General features: G+C 37.1%; 1 protein-coding gene across 1 annotated transcript in view; it reads left to right on the top strand.

Annotated features, from left to right (window-relative positions):
• The window catches only part of MARCHF11 (membrane associated ring-CH-type finger 11), a 38,673-nt gene extending 21,751 nt beyond the window's left edge, over nucleotides 1-16,922 (top strand). The window contains exons 3-4 of the mRNA XM_068397023.1: nucleotides 9,377-9,569; nucleotides 16,600-16,922. Of these exons, the coding sequence (XP_068253124.1) occupies nucleotides 9,377-9,569; nucleotides 16,600-16,922 (516 nt within the window). The remainder of the gene's footprint in view (nucleotides 1-9,376; nucleotides 9,570-16,599) is intronic.
• The last annotated feature ends 5,691 nt before the right edge of the window (nucleotides 16,923-22,613 follow it).

The raw sequence follows: 22,613 nt of genomic DNA on the forward strand, positions 1-22,613 counted from the left end.
TAAATAAATACATTAATTCTTATATTAGGCTAAATTTTCAAGCAGTGTGTTATTTACTATATTCATTTGCACAGTCTAAAATTTTGTAATTATAACTAACTTGTCTTCAAGTGAAGATTTATTGCTAATTTAATTGATTGCAGAATCAAATTGATTTGCCAATCTAATAAATTACATTCTAATTGACTTTTAGAGCAGGCCCTGCCAGATTTTGTACAAGACAGAACCCAGAATTGTCTTCTTCATGATTACATGCTAGTAGATAATACCTTGGTATTCTTATCATCCTGCCTTTTAACTTCGCCCAAGGTGCACATAATCTTACTCAGGGATTAGACAAGGCAACAACCTTACCTCTGAACTCAGGCTACATTTCTTTAGTCTTTTTGTTGCCCTCAAAATCTGAAGTTTCCTTTGTTTTATATCTTACAAAGAAGCACACAAACTCAGGATTGTACCTTCCCTCACGTTGTGCATCTTCCAGATTTTCACATGAAAATTCTGATCCCGTTCTATAAATTAGTTTTTGTTCAGGGCCAAAAAGGCCAGAGGCCAGTATTTGTACTCAGTTTTTTTCTGGTAAGGTTGTACCCTTCACTGCTGAAACACATCATTGCCATATAGCAGTATGAAGGAGACTGGACAGTAAAGGCACTCCTTCAGACCCTGTGCCTGACCAAGGGTACGGAGTTGTTTTGTGCCAGAACTGTCGTGAAGTCCCTGATTCTCAGCTGTGAATAACGTTGCTGCAGGATGCAGGGGAATCCAGTGACAATAGATAGTGATGCACTACTTTATTTCATGTGTTTGGATTCATAGACTGCCTAGAAGCAGATAGTGGAAAGTGGTAAATACTGTGTTCTTTAAACAAAAAGTTGGTAATTGATGCTTTACAACTTCTTAACCGTGCTTATCCAATTGAATTTGTTTGTGCATCTACATTCTTTGGCTCCATCATCTAACCATTCATTGTTTTGTGTTGTGCCTGGATTGGAAAAACACATTAATATTTAGCATTTTCTACCCCTTTTACAGTACTTAAATGCTTTAGAAGAGTCCTCTTTCAGTCTTCTTTCAGTAAACTGGGAGCTTTGAACTTTAAAATTCCAATTATATGGCATTTCTTCCACCTTCACATCATTTATATGGTTCTTTTTCAGGAAAGACCTTTCCGTGGCCTCTTTTTCAGCATCCAGAACCCACTGAAATAGGCCAGTGTCAGAAATAGTTCCTGATGCTTTGTATTATACTAAAATCGTCTCCCTACTCATCCCTATGGAGGTGAAGTGAATAGAGGAATCAATTTCATTTGCTTTCTCTTTGGTTCAGTGAACATCTATGTACTGTATGGGGCCTGGAAGTGTTCCAATAAATTATTTGGAAGGAGTTCTACTATTGAATATCCTGAATACCATGTAAATCTCAGTTATGAAAATAGTATCTTTAGAGGTGGAAGTTTAAAACCTCGCTTTAACTCAAGTGAACAATGAGTTTGAGTCAAGGTCTCTCATAAGGGAATGCACCAACCATTAGGCTGTGGAATATTCTCAGATAAACCCTCTGGGTTTCCTCTTGTATGGATTGTAAAAATTATTTAATTATTCATAGAGTCTAAAAGACAGAGAAAGAGTGGCCAGCACTTTCGGAAAGTCCAGCTAGCAGATGAAATGTGAGTTTCAGTAAATGAACTGGAATTAATACTTGAGTACTTTCAATAAGATAGACAAGAAGATATCAACAGAAACTATCAAGAACAGATGATCCCTCTATATATTGACTGGTGGCCAGGGCATTTTTGTGGAAGAGACTTGTTCTGTCCCTCCATGGTGAGCAATTTTTTACACATCTTTGGTGAGTGCATTATTATCATAATGAGCTGCACAATCTTAGCCTCATGCTCAGCATTTTTTTCAGTTAAACGTATTCAACAGTTTTAGCTAGAATTTACAAACAGTTCCTTTCCCAGAAGAGCAAAACCCTCCTAAGTGACTAGATGACATGAAAATTGTTAGTACTTCCTTCACACAGCTGGTTTATAATCTTGCTGAGACTTACTTCCTCTGAGTAATTAGAATAAATGTTTTTTTCTCAGTGTTATTCCAGGAACGTGGACCTATCCATAACATGGCAGTCTATGCTTGAGTTAACTTTTCACTTCCATTTTGCAGATCATCTTTAAGTTGCAGTGAATGCAATGACCATGGCAAGCTTTCATTTCCTCCATTCATTCATATTTAATTTTCAGATAATGCTATCAAGAGTACAGCTAGGTTGCAGTGAAACTCAGTATTTCCAAGAAAGCTGCAACAGAAATTGAACAGTTCCTACTTTACAGTAAAAATAGTATTTATTCACAGAGTGATAATTTTCATTCACTGGCTTTCACCAAGTGGATACACATATCCATGGAAAGTTCAAAATACTGACGAACTAAGCCACTAAGCTAAACTTAATTGGTTAGAGTCTCATACGAGTTAAAAGCTGACTTGAGGATAATTCACTTTAACCTTACATATTCCTCACAGATACATCTCTGTAACACGCCATGACTTTTTTAAGTATTCTGTGATATATATTTTGGGCAAAATTTGATTTTGGTAGATCAACAGGCAATTCTTAATGAAAAGCAGAAATCAGGAATTCGAAAAAAAATACTACTTGGTACAAATAGGACTTTTAGCAGGTTTCATATTTTTGTTTCATATGCTTTTAGGTGTTGAGAATACTATATTAGTTACTGTGGAGTGATTCCCTCGTTCAAGTATGCTCATTAGTAAAGGGCAAGCCTTTCTTTTGAGACTGGATAAAATTATAAACCTTATTTATTAGACAGGAGGATTAACACACAGGATTAATATCCTTATTTTAATCAACAGGAGCTGATGTTTCTGGAAACTCTGAATACCTCAAAGTGGAGAGGGAGTTCACCTCCATGTACTGTTAAAACTAAATGCCCACTTTCTGTCCCCAAGAGAGTAAAAATGGTCACACAGTCCTGCAGTCTTGCCTCATTCCTTTTATTTTTTGGCCATCAGCAAAAGATAACTACTAATAATTTCTCATAGAAAAAATAATGTAAGACTAATACAGTTTTCGTCACAGCTCTGCTTGTGGTCTCAGATCTCGATTCTAACATAATTTAAAAAATCATAAGATAAAATGTTAAACTATTCTGCTTAATAAATAGTAAGATTTTGAAAGGTGAATGTAACAGAATGTGAAGATTTTGTACATTGCTCAATGGACATCCAGGCTTCTGGGTGCTCAGAAATCCAAGATGCATCCACTGTAAGTGTAGATGTTCTGCTCAGTCATGTACCTGCAGTAAGCCAACACTTCCAGGAGCTATCAACTAAATTGCTTGTGTGGTGCATGGATGGAGGGTGTCTCCACAATAAATGTTATCCTTTCAGAATGTCCCAAGTAAAACATTGGTACAGCCTTCCAGGCAGACTGGGAAGTTACATACAAGCCAAACTATCTCTGTTCATGAGCTCTCTGACACAGGACAAGATAATGGGCATTATGATTACAGACACTCTATGTGTTAATAAGGTATCAAAATAAGTAAGCATTAATGGTGAGCTGCAATTTTTGTGGCATTGATTCTTTTTAAAAAAAGAGACATAAAAATAGAAGCCTACAGCCAAAAATGACATTTCAAATGTTTGTGTGTGTGTGTGTACTTAAAACTATGCATTTTCTATCCAGGCTGGTCAATAAGCTAACAATATCACTGCATATTAAACCATATAGTCAATGTGTGCTTACTGCAAAACGTGTTAGAAAACTTAATTATCTAATCATCTAGACTACTAACAAGATAAAGTAAGGAACAGGCATTTAAAAAATGGTTTGTTGGACCTAAATCATTGTGTTCTTTTGCTTCTGTAAGAGTTTTATTCATACGTGCACAGATTGCAAATCCTATTCTGCATAGTGAATGACAGTAGGAAAGAACTTTTTCTTGTCAGAGGTGTCTGATTCTAGCAATCAGAGCAATTAGAGCAATCTAACAAAAACTTCTTGAAGTCATATAATTGATATGTCTTCAGGTTAATCATGTTGTGTTATAATAGGTCACTGTCAGCTATTTTTAATTACTTTTATATAAAATATGTGCTATGGAACAGAGGGAATGAGAAGCTTCAGTTAGCAGTGTCCATAATAAACTGTGTTTCTGAGAGAACAGAGTGGGGTAACCCCCAGCAGTTCTTTGGTTTAAGGAATTTTGGTGGATTACAAACTGGGACAGTTGAAGCAGCTACACATTTGGGGAGCCATAAGGAAATTTCGTATGTTCTTCATTAAGGATGTAGGAAAACCTGTGGTTTCATTGCAGACATTTTTCATGTAATGTATTCTTAAGTACAAGTACAGTTTCAGTCAGCACTTTTTAGATCACTTTTCTGCCATATATTTTACAATAATCAATGGGCTTTTACGAAGCACCATTTAAAAAAAGCGAAGTTAATATCAATTTATCTCAAAGATGACAGATCTTTGAATATTATATCGATCTCTTTGTTAGTAAGGACATGCATATAACTGTATTAACTTTGACAATTAGTCCAACAAAACAATACGTTTCTTTCAACTTCTGGAAGTCTCAACCTCAAAAAATAAGAAATTATGCAGTATTTCTGCTTGACAGAGCCCTTAGAAGAAAAGAGGAGCAATATTTCTGGGCTCAGCATTAGAACTATAGTATACCATTAATGTATTAGACTACCAAATGATTCACGAGAGGAAGACAGTGGTAAATGAAAGATTAAAAGAGCCAAACATAATGAAGTGTCAGTAGAAGTAAAAGCGTAGGAAGTTTTCAAGGGACAGACAGTATTGTATTACATTAAAATCAGAAGCATGAATTATATTTTGATTACAAAGGCACCATTTTCAAAGGAAGATTGTATATTAAAGTAAAATGCGTTCTTTTCATGGGCAACAGGGATGGCGTGGTACATCATAACACTACAGAAATAATGGGAAGGAATATGAAACAGGATCCTATTTCATAGAAATTTAAATGAGATTTTAAAATGAATCTGAAAAATTACTCACACTATCATTATAATTATCTAGATACAAAATAGTTAAAATTATCTTTAAATTTGTAGTTTTTAAGCAAAAACAGTAATCTTTCTCATTTATTTTTTAGAATTGTATTTTACAGAAGCTGACACTAAAAGGCTGTATAGATCTTTTCTAACTTGGCAAAATACTTGGCTAAAAGAACTTGCTGATTATGGAATGTGTAGTCAGCAAATGACAAAAACAAATTAGGAAGTCATAATGTAATTTATAATCATGAGCAATTAAGAGTTGTGAGACAAGTTATATGAAGAAAATGAGAAACACTTATGGAAATAACGGATTTAAATTATGACACACTAATAATGAGATCATTCAATTTGGAATGTTAACTAATTCAGTCTGTTAAAATCTAAGTGCAATTTCTCAACATTAACTATCACTGAATTATTTTTACTACATTATTTTTGTGACCTCTTCATTGTAAGTTGTTAATTTGACATTAAAAGGCGAAGTGATTATAACAACATGTAAGAAAACATACAATAAGATAAATGATTGTGAGAAATCAAATACAGTTTAACTGACTTTTGATACTATAAAAAGAATCTTACTCTTGGGAAAAGAGTATTCCGTTCCTGGAGGTCTGTCAGAGTGTGTACTCACACATATTAGCTGTACTATGAGTAAGACTGCAGGTAGAAGAAAAACACGTGACCACAAATCCAGTTCCACTTCACAAGCCTTGTTATGAAATGCAATGCCACCAAACAATACAGTCCTATGTAGTTCCTCTCGTTGCCTAATGGCTAATACTGTCCTTGGCTAAGTAAAGGGCTGAACCTTCCAAAATCATTTACATGTGAATAATGTCATAACTACAGAATACCTTCTTCATTATGTGAAAAATATGTCTGTCTCAATGAGATCTGTTTGCTTTTTATAATTTGCACCCAAACTCAGTAAAACTTACAGGAATAAAATCAAGACCTTCATTTCCCAAGAGGCAATCTCAGACTGTTCTGAATCAAAACTGATTAGAGGGGGGCAAGGAGGGGGAAATTTCAGTTAAGTTAGCCGTCAGGAACATCCACAGTCTATTTGCCATTAGCACTAAGGAGAGACATACACAGAAACCAAGGTCCCCAAACTGATGACATGTTAGAGCTTAATACCAATCCATCCATCACATCCCACCCTGTCACTCTTATGGTGTTGGATTCTGATGGCAGACTGCCTAGCTCTAGGAGGCAAGTTAGCAGTTTTGCATTAAAACTTTCTGGATCTCTTGAATGCCTTCCATCTTATGCATACAGTCCTTCCTCCTCTATCTACTGTGGGATTTCACCAATTAGTGTAACTTACAGGTTACACTAATTGGGAGGTAACTTTCCTAAAATGTTTAAATTGCTTGGTTATTGCTCACCTTCATATTGAGGCAGGTGGAGGACTACAGTTTCTTTTGTAGAAGAAAGGCAGTGAATACCACAAAGGCCAAAGTAGATGAGTAATAGAAGAAAAAATCCAACCCCCTTTTGGGATTCTTGGTTGTTTCATTTTGTTTTGTAACTGTTCTTTGATTTTTAAAGGTAAAGGAGTTAGGAATTACAACCTGTGGAACACTTGATCATTTTCTCAGTAATTGGGGTAGCTCCCCTTCCTGGTTGGTAGCATGCTAATATGCTGAATCTATGGAATTACTGAACTTATTGAGGTTGAGAAATTCAAATGCTTGCATTCTTGACAGACAGTTCATCTGATAAGGAGAATAGCAAAATAACTAGAATACATTCTTGAGAAGATGCTAGGAAGAGGTGAGGATCATAACTGTGTTTCTTAGGAGTTTTCAAGATCAAGATTTTCTAGAAAGAAAAAGTTTGTGTAAGTCAACAAAAGCCCTCATGAGATGGAAAAAGATGGTAGGAGTGGTTATTCTGGTTGGTAGTGGGAGACAGGAATAGAAATTGATTGTCAGACAACGCCAGAATAAGGGATGGGCTTTATATCTAGACTGTATGCTACATTACTTATCCCAAACGTTTGGACTACTTTCCCTTTCCCTTCTGTTCAGTACTATCTTTGCAGAATAATTATGAGTAATCTAAGTTAAAAAAAAAAAAGAAAATCAAAATAAGCTGAAGTAAGTTTAGGAATTTCTGCATTGCTGAAATTGCACTGTGAAAGATCTGCTGTTTATTTCAGTGATATAACAGGTTTTTTCAATTTATTGCCAGCTTCTTCCATGAATTTGACAGTTTAATATTTTGTGACAGTAAAGCTTTACTTCATGTAAATGTACTTTGATTTCAGGCATTCTGAACAAATTTATTACAGGTCTGTCTCACACTGATAATGAAAGAAGATAAAAAGAGATACATAACCAATAACATTTTTGACAGTTTTCTGCCAAGTGACACTATGTGGCTTCAGCTGAGAAATGAAAAAAAATTTTGTTGAACATATCCCTACAGAGTCTAAACAGAGTTCTATGAATTTCAGTCCTCACATTTAAATCCTGTATACAAGTAATATCTGAGTCATGAGAACCTCACACTGTTTTGTAATGCATCACTTGTTAATGAACTTTAACCTCATAAAAAGAATTTCTAACAAAGGAACTGTGTCCATAGTTGCTTTACCATAAAAAGGTATTATTTAATAAGAATAGCCCCATTCCAAACCCTGAAGTTAAATGAAATATCTAGTATGAGTTTAATAAGTTCACTATAAAAGGATAGTATTTCAAGACAGGCAATTTATAAATTGTTATGAGGTATCTTTTTTGTACTGTTATATTCAGAAGGCTGCAACAAGAGAAGGCGTGCAGCACCAGATGTGCAAATCAGGCAGGCAACAGTAGAAAAGTTAATGGAAAAAGCTGAAAGAAAAGGAAGGGTCAGAGGACCTCATTGCTCACCTAGGCTCTTCACAGTGGTACTGGATGGGAGGAAGAGAGCATAAGCTGGAACAAAAGAGGATCAGCCTGGATATAAGAAAAACATTTTTTAAGAAAAACATTTTTCAAGAAAAATGTTTTTCAACCTGAGGACAGGCAAAAGTGGAACAGGTTGCCCAGAGAGGCTGAACAGTCTCCATGCTTGGAGGTTTTCAAGGTGTTACTGAATAAAGCCCTGAGCAACCTGGTCTGATCTCATCTCCGACCCTGTTTGCACAGGAAGTTGAACTAGAGACCTCCCACAGCCCCTTGCCACCTGAGTTATTCTAGCATCCTACAATCATACAGTACTGGGTACCCAGCTGCTGGTAAAAAGAGAAAACTCTCGTAAAGTAACAGTAAAAAGGAAAAACTATTGCCAAATGGAAGAAGAGGTAACAGAGCCCTTACTTCAGTAGCTCTTTCTCCACTTCCATATTAAGGGGCAGGTATGTTCAAAGTTAGGAACAGGAAAGATGGCAGTCTACAAAGTCTGCATACTAGCTCTGGAATAGGGGATGGGGCTAGAGTGGGGAGTCTGCCAAGATCATTTAGACACTTATGGCCAAGAAAGACCATATATGTCAAGGGTAATCTAGAATGCTTTTTTCCTTATGCTGTGCTTTGTTTTTGTGACTCTTTGTTTTAACAAAATTTTATTTCTGTTCTTACCTTGACAGAATTCAGTAAGCATACTTTTTTATAATTAAATCTTGTCACACCATAAATCTGAGTCACCTCACATACAGAGGATAAAGCCTTCCCTGGAAAGGCAGACAAAATTGAGGTGCAATGAAAAGAAATGTTCATGCTACCTATATTCAGGGCTCCTCCTGAGTCTTCAGATTCCTTCCATACTAGGCCGCAGGTGTCTCTTTGTAATGTTAACACTGGTTAACCCAACTCCCTCAGTATGCCTGGAGATAGCCTGTAACCTCTTTGATGAGCAGCAGGAAAATGGAAAATGGCTTCAGACTTGAGGGGGGCGGGATGTCACTTTCAACTTGTCACATGAACATAAAACACACTTAAGATGATTGTCTTCCGACCATTTTTTTAAGTCTCTTCATTAGCCTACAAATATGAAAGGCTGAGCTCCAGTTCTAAGACTAAATCTTTTTTTGCCTATATATTCAAAACAGAAATAAAACTATTAACTCTTCTGAAGTTCACAGCTAGATGGTGATGATAGTGATGCTGGAGAGGATGGGGAAGCAACTATTAGTTTAACTAAAAGTGAAATAGAAAAAAAATTACATAAAATGTTAGTATCGGGGATATTAGTAAAGATCTATGAATATATGTTTAAATAATAAAATAATTTCTGATTTCAGGAAAAAAGTGGAGTTGAATGTACAATCACAGAAAATAACATTTTTATCTTATGCAACTTTGTTTCTCTTTTAGTGGCAAAGCATTACTATAACACTGGTTGAGAAAGTGCAGATGGTTGCTGTAATCCTAGGATCTCTGTTCTTAGTAGCAAGTGTGACTTGGCTTCTATGGTCAGCCTTCAGCCCTTATGCAGTATGGCAAAGAAAGGACATCCTTTTTCAAATCTGCTATGGAATGTATGGTTTTATGGATCTAGTATGCATAGGTAAGCTCAAAAATCTTTAAACAGAACAGACTGTGGTTTAAGACTGTGACTATATCTATTTTTCTAATTGGTCACTCTAATTGATCACTCCAGTTCTTTGCAGATTTATTCTCAGCTGGCACCTTTGGCAAATACTGCTTTCTACAGTGTTACAAATACTGCAAAGAGAAAAGAACCAAAGAAACTTTACTCTCAGGTTCATCAAAATGTCTCCCCAAGATGTTAGTGGTGAGAACAGGATCAGTTTCAATTTTTTGAAAAAATAGATTCCTAGAAAAGTTCAGGAAGTTAAATAGATGAAAATATGAAAGACATTATTAAAATAATTAGTAAAATTACATGCTGTCAAGTCTTCTACTGATGCCAATTTGCATTAGATTGTACCATCATGAAGTGCAGAAGCCCTTGAGGATGTCATCAAACTACATATCCAAAATTAAGCTGCACAGACTTATAAAGGTCACTGTGCTGGTAATAGAAAGGAACAGAGAAGACAGGCATGAGTTCTTTGTACATCATAAACAGTTATGAAACACTGTAATAGTGCTAACTATAATAACTTACTATACTATTAAAAAGTCTCAAGTCATTTAACTCTAGCTCAAATCTTATAAAAGAAAATGCATTTTACTGCAAAGCTATTTTGACCAATTTTGAAATTTCTGGAAATATACTGGACCCAGAAATATTAAATGGAAATCTCTTTAGTATTTGATAAATCAACCTTGAATTGATTGTTAGAATAGCTATGATTATTTGCAGAGAAAATTTAATAATTGCAGTAAACACTAAACCACATTCTTAGAATTGCAATTCCAAGCAAATCCAGATGTCAAATGCTATCTGACGTTTGCTTTGAGATTTCTGAGTGGTAAATGTTGATGTTATCCCAGTCTCGTATATGGGAATTCAGAAGGACAGTGCTGAATTCTGCTCATTAAGGTGCAAAGAAACAGAGTGATTGCTAATATCAAGGTTTTTTCTCCAACCATAAAGCCATATCATCTTTTATTGAAGCCATCCCATTACTGTAAGAGTATTAATATTTCAGCTGGATCAGCAGTTCTGTTTATTTTGTAAATTTTCTAAGAGAAGCCCATTCTGGAATATTTTAGAACATGGGCTTTCTTCTGTGAACCCAAATCTGCTCAGACAAAAAAATGAACAGAAGCTAGGTCTCTAACACTCTGGACAAGTGCTCAGCTTTTAAATGAAAAAAAGGGCTCAGCTACATGTCCTCTTACATGCTGATTCCTGAATGTCACTTTTTTTTGGCTTAACACTCAATATTGAAGTTTTTGCTTTTGTTTAAAAAAACACTAAGTGAAGACAAAATGTGCACTCTAAACTTTTCATTTATATGGAATTCTGTTTCTTCACAAAGATTACAACTGTAAAAAATTTACTTTGGTATCCATCAACTAGTTGGAATAACCAGTTATTTTAAGCTGTTTCCATTTCTTTCCATTTGATTGACTGTTAAAACACCTAAACCAAATTAATCTCAAAATCAATTGAGAACGTCTGTGGGTGATCAGAAATATTAGTGTATTTATCTGTAGAAGTAAACTATAGTAAGGCGAGCCTTCAGTAGGTTGGTACATGCAGTTATGCAGCTGCCTTTCTAGCCAGGCAGGCTCCAGCCACCTCTGGACTGGAAGCTACTGAACGAACGCGTACCTCACATGGCTGTGAAGCTCCGAGCCTAACTGGCACCATGCAGGAGCAAAGTGGACATGCAGCTGTCTTCACCCACCAGATAAACTGACTTGCCTGTAATTATATAAATGTGTATTTTATAGTCCTATCATAAATAATACATGGAAAATTTTTATGTAAAACTGACTATAATTAAACATATTTGGACACTGTCTTGTAATTATGAAGTTCAGTGCAGATATGACTTAACAGTTTACTAAACTATATCTGGACATTCCGAAAGCTGTGTAAAGGAGATTTGGTAATTATAGAATTCTGATGATCGATATTCATTCAGTCCATTTATTCTGCATATAATTTCAAGTAATATGCATTCTGTAAGCCTATAAGACCAGGAGTTCTTGCAACTCTTGAAAATATTTATTAATACATTCAACGTTAGTCAATTTTATCTTTTTCTTTCATCATAAAGTGAGGGATTTTAGATTGATAGTTTAAATTTAAAACATTTTAATAATGTTCTCTAATAGATGGATGTAGTTATTACTCATGAATTAGTTAAAAAACCCAACACTGTCCATCGTGCTGATGACTTTCCAAAGGCATTAACATATGATTTTACCATTGCATATCATGTATAATCTCTTATAACGTAAAACTTGTAATGCTTACAGCCAGCCACAGTTTTCACTTAGCACCTCCTCTGCTCACATTTGTGTTTAGTCATCCATGGCATTCTCTTAGTTTTCAACAGGATTTACAATGAGTGAATATCTTTACTCCTACTGGAATCTCTCTTTACTTCAATGAAAAATCTGTGCAGACATATGGGTTTTCCTGTGCAGCACGTATTTCAGGACAAGTGCTTGATTTACTGGTGGTGTGACCAAGACACATTCCAACTGCCTTCAGCTATGCCTCCCTATAGCTTTGCATAAACAATATGAATATCTTTGGTCTTTTGTGAAGTGTAAATATCTGTACTTTTTAAAATGTTGTGTTGTCATTATTTTTAAAAGCAGTTTGCCTAAAGGTACTGACATATTTATATGACATCTTTGAAAACTTGCACATATTATTTTGTTTTCCCAATGACTGATTTATATACCATACGTAGCATACCACCCACTTTCTTCTCAATTAAATTACATGTAACTTGTATTTTAATTCTTGGTCTTGTTTTACTTTTCACAAAAAAAATATCCCAAAGATTACAGACCACCAATATAATATGTTCTATTCATTCCAGTGTACATATTTTATTAGTTTCCATTGTTCTCCTTGTTCCACACTAAATTTTTTCATAATTCTTCCTAACAGGATCATTTTTACTTATCAGTGTTAGTTTCAACCTACAAGTCACTAGTTTGTACATTTCTGCATCTAAGCTGGGTGTAAAGCTGTTCTCTTTGAAACTTGCTGATGGTAGAAGTTTCCCTAAGACAAACCTTGAACATTTTAATCAAGTAGAACTACTCCCTGTGAAACCCAGAGCTATTGCAGTGGTAGTGCTCGGATCAGACCATCCGTGTAGGGATTACCAAAGGGAGGGAGTTCATGAGCTAACATGAAAGGAATGAATAATAAAACCCCCTTATTTAGCCACTGAAGGACAGTACACCAAGCCTTTGCCATTCTACCTTCTAGACGTAGCAATTATTTCTCATAACAGTGAATTCATATAATTTTATATATTTTCACTGGAATATAATCATAACTACTAGTCATAAATGGTTCTAACATGAAGAAAATATCTCATAAATAATAACTCACTTGCAATCCCAGAACAACAGTGCAGCTCCTTTAGAGCATGAAAAGCAATTGTAACATTGCACTAGAAACATGAGTGGTGCCCGTAGTACTATGGCAAGGGAGTAAGAGATGGGAGCCAATGTAAGGTGTGAGTAGCCCTCTGAAAGCCTCTTTCTTCCCCACCAAGGAACCTGATGCCTAGCAACATTCGTGTAATTCCTTAGTTGTAAAAATGTACTGGCTGAAGTTACTTATGATGAACACATCTAGCTGCAGTTAATACTTCTCTACTCAGAAAGTCTCTTTTTCACATTAGATCTAATTCTAAATAGTTTAGAGAGAATTATAGTGCTATTTTTAGAGTGGACATGTTTACGTTAATGCTTTGAGCAATTTATTGCATTTTTTAATATCCGTGGGCCCTAGAATGGTATTAAGAGATGGCATTTTGTCTAGTGGTAAAGCCTGTTTCTGAAAAGGGTCTTTTATTCCCTGGTAGAAGTTTGTGATGTTTCTGGGAAGACCATTCCTAAATGATTATAAGATTAGTGTGATAAATAAGATGACTTTGGAACCTAATACCACCAAATTGGAATGAACTAAGACAAGTTGCCTGCTTGTAAAGACATTCAGTATGAAAAATTTCAAGTGGTCTTGCGACTCGGGGTAAAAAATCCTTCGGATAGAGTGAAAGAATCTCATAGTACTTGGCAATAAAAGAAAATTATGATCTCTCTATAATCCTATTGCCTGCATCCCACTACAATCCCTGCATCTTAGAAATAAATCCTGAAGGTAAAGTCTTCTTAGAGCCTTAGTCAGTAGTGAATTCTAACACTTCCTCTTGGGATCATCTGGGTATACAAGTAATTTTCTTTTTTCCCTAGGACTGTGCAACTATGTCCTATGTGCTGTTGACATCATGGTATTTGGAACAACTCAGTATTATTCATGGATTTATTCTTGTTTTCTCTCATATCCTTATTCATTGCTGTGGAACTCTTAAGAAAAAGGAGATTCCTTGCCATTTTCTTACAGCTTCACTTTAGTGACTAACTACTTAGATTTTGAGCATCAAAACTTTTCTGGAATTGGAAAATCTCCAGCATTTAAACCTTACCCAGATTTCACCATGTTTGTGGTCTTGGAACTGTTGGTGCTGAGAGCTTTTCTACCCCTCTCTCTGGAAAATATCTTTCAAAGAGACAAAAGATCTATTGGAATGCTTTTGCCTCTTCTATGTGGCTCTTCTCTAATCTGTAGTTTTATCAGATGGGAAATAAAGCTTTTTATGAGAGGAATTATGAAAGTGCTCCTTTTCTCTAAATCTGACAACTTTATTTCAAGCCTTGTAATATTTGATCCTTTGTTCGGTAGCTCTTTTAGAGCATATGTGAATAATAGCTTCCATTTTAAAGAAAAGTTCTCTTCCTTGTCATTGTTGAAAAAACTCTGAAAGCATAATTTCAGTAAATCCTGAAAGCTCAAAAACACTAAAAAAGAGGTCCCTAAAAGAAGTCCTACAACTTTTTCTTTCATAATTTTGAGAGGGTACTTTTGACTGTTTAACTGTACTTTATGTACCTCAATGATCCTTTGTCAACTGCTTCCCTCTCTATTCTGTAATACATTGTCCAGGTTCCAGTGAAGTGCAGGCAGGTACCAAAAATCTTTACACTGGGGAAAAATAGGTTCTCTCAATTTTGCTTCATCAGTCTTGAGGGAAATTGGGCCAAAGAATACTATGATGCAGTGACAAGTAGAGGGAAAATTATGCTCATCTCCCTTACCATTCTATAGGAAATCCCACAGAAAAAAAGGAGGGGATCTTTGTCACAGCAATAAAACCATGGCTTATTTGGTTTGTAGATTTTGTATGGGATCAAACACATTTATGCTTTTTAAGACAATATAGCCAGTCTTGAAGGTGCATTTATGTATTAACATGACTGCTAAATTTTTAGGACAGATTGCTTTATATATATCTGAGAAGATGAAGATAGACACCTTGCAATCAATAAAATTTTCCACTAAAATGCTATGCTGATACAAAATACATTTAGAATATTTAACTTTTCATTAAGTTTATATTGTGTTACTTTTGCTGTATCAGATGGTCCAACGAATTCTTGGCAACTTGAAATCCTTACAGAGGTGCTACATTTGCTATCATGTCCTTCTGAAAGCAATCTTTGTGTTTCTCCATCTTTCAGTGTAATGATCTTTTAAAATGTGTTAGAGTAGGCATTGCTATCTGCAAAGCATTGCACTTGAATCTGAGGTTTGCTGTTCATATAAATGTTTTTATCATCCTTTCTGCTTGTGTCATCTTTCTTAGAATGTCTCCTTTCTGGTATCAGTTAACCACACTAAGAGACCTCAGACACTTGAATCACAGTTTCGTTGTGTAGGAACAGGTGATACACCATCTCTTGGGATAAAGGACTATAGCCTGTGACACCGCAGATCATATTATAGATACAGCCATGTATAGGAAAATTTTAGGCAATAAACACACTGGACAAAAAATGTATAAATGTGTTTGGCTAGGCAGACTGATTGCCTCCCAAAGCAGAGAGTCAGAGGAACTATGTGACATTGCTCAGAACCATATAAGTTACTAGGCTGGTTGAGGAACAGAGGAAAAACCTAATAAGAAGGCTGAAGCCCCAGCTGTCTCCCAGGTAAATCCATATTTGAAATACTTACACATGAAGAGTGTGTGTATAAATACATATATACATACATATGAAAAATGAAGAGTTTCATTTAAGTAAATAAATTGCTTGCATGCATACAATAAGCATAAATATTAGCTACATGGAAGCTCATAAGCAGATTGGTCTGTTGAGGACTCCAGATACTCTGTATTTTCCTTGAAGGACCTTTTAAAAGATTTCCTGGGTCTCAGTGAAAAAGGTGCTTCTCAACTTTTGTCTACTGAATTTTGAAGAGAAAGAAGAAAGCCCATCATCCTTGCCATGTTCATCATAGTTAACATTTAGTTTCTTCTTGCCTTGCTGAAGCAAGACAGGAAAGTCATTATACTTACAGCTGTTTCGGGGATTCTTAAATCTTCTGTGCTCCCAAGTGGAACTAAGAACATGAAAACAGTTAAATTTGTTTGTATCTGTACTGAATTCTACAAAACACTCTTAAACAAATTTAAGACCATCACGTTCATTACAGAAGGTCGAACTTACTTAAAGATCTACTTACACCAGTACAAATCTCAGAAAGTAGTACTTACCATGGACAAAGATAACACTAGCATAAACAGTCAGTTTACAGATCTGCTGGTAAGGTTCTTTTATATTGGTTCACTTAAACCTAAATAATTTATTTAGTTAGGCATGCTCAGATTATTCCCATATTGGTTATGTTGAGCTTTCATTCAGAACGATTTTATGTCCTCTACATGTTCCCACCTCCCAGTCTTAAACACATGAATGACCAGTTATATTGCATATGTACAATTTGTTGGAATTATCAGAGTTACAAGTAATTTAATAGGCTCTGGCAAATGCCAGATTCATACAAAGTGTTACATCTATATTTGCTCTCAAAATGGTATCCAGTGACATTTTGCACAAACTGATTTTTTTTTCCTTAATTTCAGGACTGATAGTACACGAAGGTGCATCTGTTTATAGAGTGTTTAAGCGCTGGAGGGCTGTGAATCTACACTGGGATGTGTTAAATTACGATAAAGCCACAGACATAGAAGAGAGCAATCGAGGAGAACCCTCAGCAGGAAGGACATTGTGGTTACCGCTGACTGCATTTAGAAACAGAAGTTTAGTTCATCCAACACAGTTAACCTCACCAAGATTTCAGTGTGGCTATGTATTGTTACATCTGTTCAACCGCATGAGACCTCAGGAAGACTCATCAGAAGATAATGGCTCTGGGGAAGTAGTGATGAGAGTGACCTCAGTGTAAATATTATGCTCACTGTGCTACGCAGATAAGGATAATGTGCCCTGATGTTACAGGACTTTGGAATGTAGTTACAATGAAAGGTGAAACCATTAACACTTGAAAAAATATATACACATTTTTTAAAAATTTAATGCTTTTTATATGATCAGCTAAAACACAAATACATTTTTCTGGGAAAAAAAGTCTCTTGCTTTTTATATATCTGGTTTATTAGAACTTTGTCAATTTGTACCTGAGGTTAATACAATATAGTTTCATTCTTAGGCCTTTGAATGATGAGAAGACTCATTTTTAAGTAAAAAAATATATTTAAATGTATTTTCCTAAACTCTGGCTTTAATCCACTACTGTTATTTTTCCCACTTTCATGAGGATTAAACTGAACAACCTTCTTCCAAAAAGAAAAAGAATGTTGACACAAGTCAAGCATTATTCCTTTTCTGTCTTTATTTTGCTGTTGTTTGTAGCTCAGTTCAGGTGTATGAAAGTAAGTAAAGGATATATTGTCCCTTGCCTTTAAGCAGAAGTCCAATGGGTGTTCTACAAAACATGAGGGAAGATGCCAAGTCTTCTTTTAGCTCTCCCACATGGACGTGCAAGATGTCAGACACAAGTCTGACACAAGTAGGGGAAGAGTCTTGCACTTCCTCTCGAGTCTCTAAGATGTGCAGAGTGCTGGTGCTGTGCCCATGCACAGAAATGACATTACCTTCTGAGCAGTGGTGCTGAATTTAGCAGCCTGTGAATTTCTACTACCATTCTAACTGTAGGACATTGACATCCCATATTTTTTTAAAAAGAAGAAGAAATGTACATTACAACTTCTAGAATAATATTAAATCCGAATGAAAACTGAAATAGAAATAATGCAGAGCTTTAATTTTGCCAGATAAAGAATCATCATATTAAAAATGAGCCAATATTCATCTTTATCATGAAAGCTAATCAATGCTGTGAAGTTTGCTTCCCTGTTTTTGTCTCATGGCAAAAATTCTAATATCATTTAATCAAATGGAAATAGAAATAATTTCCAAGTTAATAATTAAGTCTGTTGAAGATCAAGATGAAAAAGTAGCGCTGAAATTACCCTGAGAGCTCTAGCTTGTTTAAAACAGTTTGTGGTGGGTTGGCCTTGGCTGGCTGTCAGATCTCCACCCAGCTGCTCTCTCCGCCTCCTGAAGTGTAAGGGCAACTCTGGAGTTTCGATGTTGGGATGCAGGAGAAACAGAAAGAATTCTGCTTGAAACGGCCCATGCATTTGTACCAGCTTGAAAGCAAGGAGGAATCAGATTCTTCTCATTCAAGGATAGCAGTGTTTGCTGCTTAAACTAAAGATCACTAGACAAAAACTGTAAGTGGTAAAACACAGTCGTCCAAGGCTCTCAAGGACAAAGCCATTTCCAGTCACTGCTGTACATATAAAGTTTGAAAATGTTTAAAGTAAAAAAATCCAGTTTTATAACAATTAGATTACTATTAGAGGCATATAGTTTAGGGAGTCAAACTCAGCAGAGGTCCCTGGACTGGACACACTCAAGAACCTTTTTGAATAACAATAAGAAAACCAATAGAAAGCCCATTTTTACTTTAAAAATGTAGGAACAATTATACAAAATAAAGCTGCTTCATAAACAGTTTCTTGACCACAGAAGGCTGATCTGATGGGAGCTCTACAGAATAGCTCCATGGATTCTCATTTCTTTCGTTTGGAATTATATTTAAAATTCAACTTATTATTAAAACAAGTCCTGTAATATTTAAAGCAAACCTTTTCACATGTTCTTCTCTTGAAACTGCGTATCAGCAGTATTAGCCCCTCTGGTGTGTAAATTTAGCAATTCAACAGTACTGTGATGAAATAGGCAGCACGCTTACTGAGCTCTGTCAGTCTGGTTACACTTCAGCCCAAGCCACAACAGTTTCACAGGAATTTTTTCACTCCATTCATAAGGTACCATTGAACCCGTCACGACTGCAGAGCAACCTGCTGTTAGCTACTCGGGAATTGCTTTGCAACTTGAGCTCCACTGTAATGGAAACTTTGAAGAAAGAATAGATGTGATTTGGTTGGTGACATTTCATACTAGTTGCTTGATGATGTTTTGGTTTTTTTTTAACTACAGAATATCTTAGTTTATTGTGTCATTATTCTGGAAATAACATATCCAAGGAATGATTACCAATATCAAAATCTACCTCAAATCTACCTACGGCAGCACAGGACAATACAAGCAGAGGCTACTCTACTGAGCAGCGTACTTCTCCGTCTAAAACCTTAGCAGGTGTTTTAATGAGAACCGAAGATTTCTAGTGGACTAAATTTGAAAATAGCTTGTTATTATCTGCCAGATCTGTGACTCCAATAATTATGTACTAAGAAACACGAACATTTTCTAACACTTGAAAAATAGGAACTGTTAGCAGGTTTTCTAAAGAGAAATGAAGATGGTCTTTAAAACATTTCATCTTTCTTGTTTGCCTTACATAAAAGAATTAATTTTCATAAACCTCATAACAATTTCAAAAAACCCTGGTGAGTTACCAGTTCCTAGAATCACCTCTTAGCTGTTGTGTAGGAGATAAAGCAGTGTTCAGGGATGAGAGGATGCCAGAGAAATCTTTAAAAAGTGGTAATACTTGTATTTCATTTTATTAAAATCAGAAATGAGGTTTCAGATCTTTCTACATTCAGAAATTTGTCAGGTGGATACTGACATTTCTCCTGGATGTAAGAAGAGATATTTATAATGCACTGCAGAGTGCAACCACAGTCTGAATTAAAGGCGATGCATACGTTAAAACCAGTCACATGGCAAAAAATAAAAAGGAAACACTAGGAGATGGGCCCCCGAGAAGCATAAACACCTTTCAAAGATCACCCACAGATAACAGAAAAATAGCAATCAGTAGCATAATTTTTCCCTGCTGTGGCCAGTCAACTCCCCTGCAGGCATGTAGAAACCCATGATCATCCCCCTACTTGATGAGTTCTCACCTGACAGACTGAAATGATCCTTTCCCCTGGGTCTCCACATTTACATGAATTTGACCCTGACTTGTCACCATTTGCTCCCTTAGTTCAGAAGACCTTAGCAGTGGGCTTGAGGGGCTGTCCTCTGAAAGATAAAAGACATATCAGCTGGCTGAAAATTTGTAAAAGCCTCATAAAATGACAACTTCAGCATGAAGAGCTGTCTGGAACCAACCACAGAATTTTTTTGAACACCAGTCCAAGCAAACAGTGTTGAATCAGGTCCATGCTGGCGAGTCCATCTCAGTGACAGAATTCAGGACCAGCCACGGGCAGAGACCAGAAATGCCGCCGAGGTCACCATAAGAGCAATAGTTAAGGTGAATGAAAAGGGTTTGGACAGCAGTAGCCTGGTGACCTGGAGAACTTCCTCCAGCTTCCACAGTTCCTTCCTGGCCCAAAACCTCACTGTGTCATACTCATGAGGCTGGAAGAGGAACAGCCAAACTTGTGAAAGGAAAAATTATGTTGAATAATTAGTTTACATGTCCCATTTTCTAGGCCTGACCACCACTAATGCTCCAGGAAAGAGTACTTCTCCCCTCCCTTGTTTGTTTGCAACTTTTGCCCTGCCAGTTTTGAAAAAGGGGGAAAAAAAATGCAGCCAAACCCAAGGAACTTGTTTGTTCTAAGGGATCATATCAAAGTCACCACATGCTCCTCATCCAAATTTTGCTAGCATTCAATATGTTGAACTGGAGCAGCTGAGCCTTTAAAGAGAGGAAAACTGAACTCTGCTGTAGGAGACAAACTGAATGTGAGCGGTGTGCCCCCTTCCCTGTGTCCCCCCATGGTGACCCATGCACCTGCAGTAAGGCTACAGCTCGTGCAGCACTGTCTGCCAGCTGCCTGGGAACTCACCCAGCCCTTGGGAAACCTCAGCGGGCTCCATCACTGCTGAGGCTGGCTTGGGGTCTGCTCTCTGCTGCAGGCAGGGGCCTCTGGCAAGCCCTCGCCTGCATGTCTGCAGTAGGTCTCAGCCCCTCTTTGCCCTTCTGCTTGGCTTCAGAGGACCCACCAGCAGAGCTGCCCCAGAGGAAGGTGTCCCTTCCTCCCCTCAAGGGCAGCTCAGCTGGGCAGCTACGGTCAAGGCTGGACAAAGAGGCAGCAGTCCTCCCTCCTGCCTACCGCAGCCTGTACACCACACAGTAACCTGAATAAGCAAAACAGTTTTACCATCAGTCACAAACATATGAAATCCTCCTGCGTAGATGCACAGATGTACTTGGCTTTGTTTTTTCTAATGCAACCAGTCAAGATGAATAGTAGCTGGAGTCTGGTGTAGGGACAGAAATTCAGTGCCAGCTGCATTTCTCCTGTCAGGGAGCATCCCTGAATAGAACTCTTTTGTCTCTCTTGTAAATAGAGCAATTAAATCCAGAAAAGGCTCAAATAATTTTAATATAACACATTTTGTCCCCTCAGACATATCTTCCCAAACCATGCAGTAGTTCCCTGCTCTACTGATCTAAGAAGACAAGGCAATCTATCACCCAGGCACAGACTGGCTCCGTCTGGGTAGTGTTTCTTGTTGAATTTTGTGGTTTCTTGTCCCATGCAGACTCAGCTTGTATTAATGAACTTCAGAAAATAATCTATATAAGCTTTCACACTTTGAAATGGAAACTTTTCTGTACACGGGCAGATATTAGCAAGGTATTTCAAGCTAGTGCCTCACATTCAGCACACACTGGGGTGGGGTATTTGTTCATTCCCACATCTGGGCTATCGCTCGCTCCCAGACGTCAAGGTAATTTATCCACATCCCAGTTTGCTGCTAATGACAATTTGGCATTTGTCCGTGAAACGAGTTTCTAAGAGACCTGTTCAACATTTATCCCCACATCTCAAGTGTTTATCTTTCATAGGACATTAATTTGGGTTTTACATACTTAATAAAACACCCATTTACTCCAGTGGAGAAAAGTGTGCTTCATGTTGTTTATTAATTAAAACACTTTAAAAGAAATGCAAACACACCGTCATGGTAAGTAACAACCCATAATGACCAATCCACCATTTCCAGTCATCCATAAGGATAAATTAGTTTTTCTGACTCTTCCCAAAGTCTCATGTTTTTTTGTGACAGTTTGTCACCCATCACTCAAGAAAAGCCCCAGACACACCACGCCTCACACACAGAAAGGCGCATGCTTTGCATGACAGGACAGCTTTAAACTCATCATTTAGGTCAAACTAACATTCAGCTCTTGCACCTCCACCCTGTTGATGGAAGGGGCAGAGGTCAGACAGTCTCTCCCCAAGCATCACCCAGATGGGCTAAATGGTGTAGTTAAAGAGCTGCACGCAGCATTTGCCTCTCTTTCCCCAGCTAACAAGGACTCTGCTCATGCCACAGCATCCTTAAGAGCTGAGACACATTATGCCCTATGAAAACTGTCAGAGGCCGGCAGCTGTACCTGCCAGGAAGGACAAACTGAGCTCCCTGGCAGAGGACAGACTGCTTTCTTACCTCGTCAGCGACTCCAAGCCTGAGGATGCCCAAGTCTTCCCCTGCTCTCTCCACACAGAGGCCAGCTTCTCTGCTGCTGGCCTTCCCCTTGGTGCCTGGGACCCCCTCACACCTCACTGCCCTGCTCTGGGGCACGGCCACCGTCAGAGCCTGCCTCTCTGTCTGGCTTTCCTCAGCGGGAGGGGAA

Source organism: Nyctibius grandis, chromosome 3, assembly GCF_013368605.1.
Source record: "Nyctibius grandis isolate bNycGra1 chromosome 3, bNycGra1.pri, whole genome shotgun sequence".
Lineage (NCBI taxonomy): Eukaryota > Metazoa > Chordata > Aves > Nyctibiiformes > Nyctibiidae > Nyctibius > Nyctibius grandis.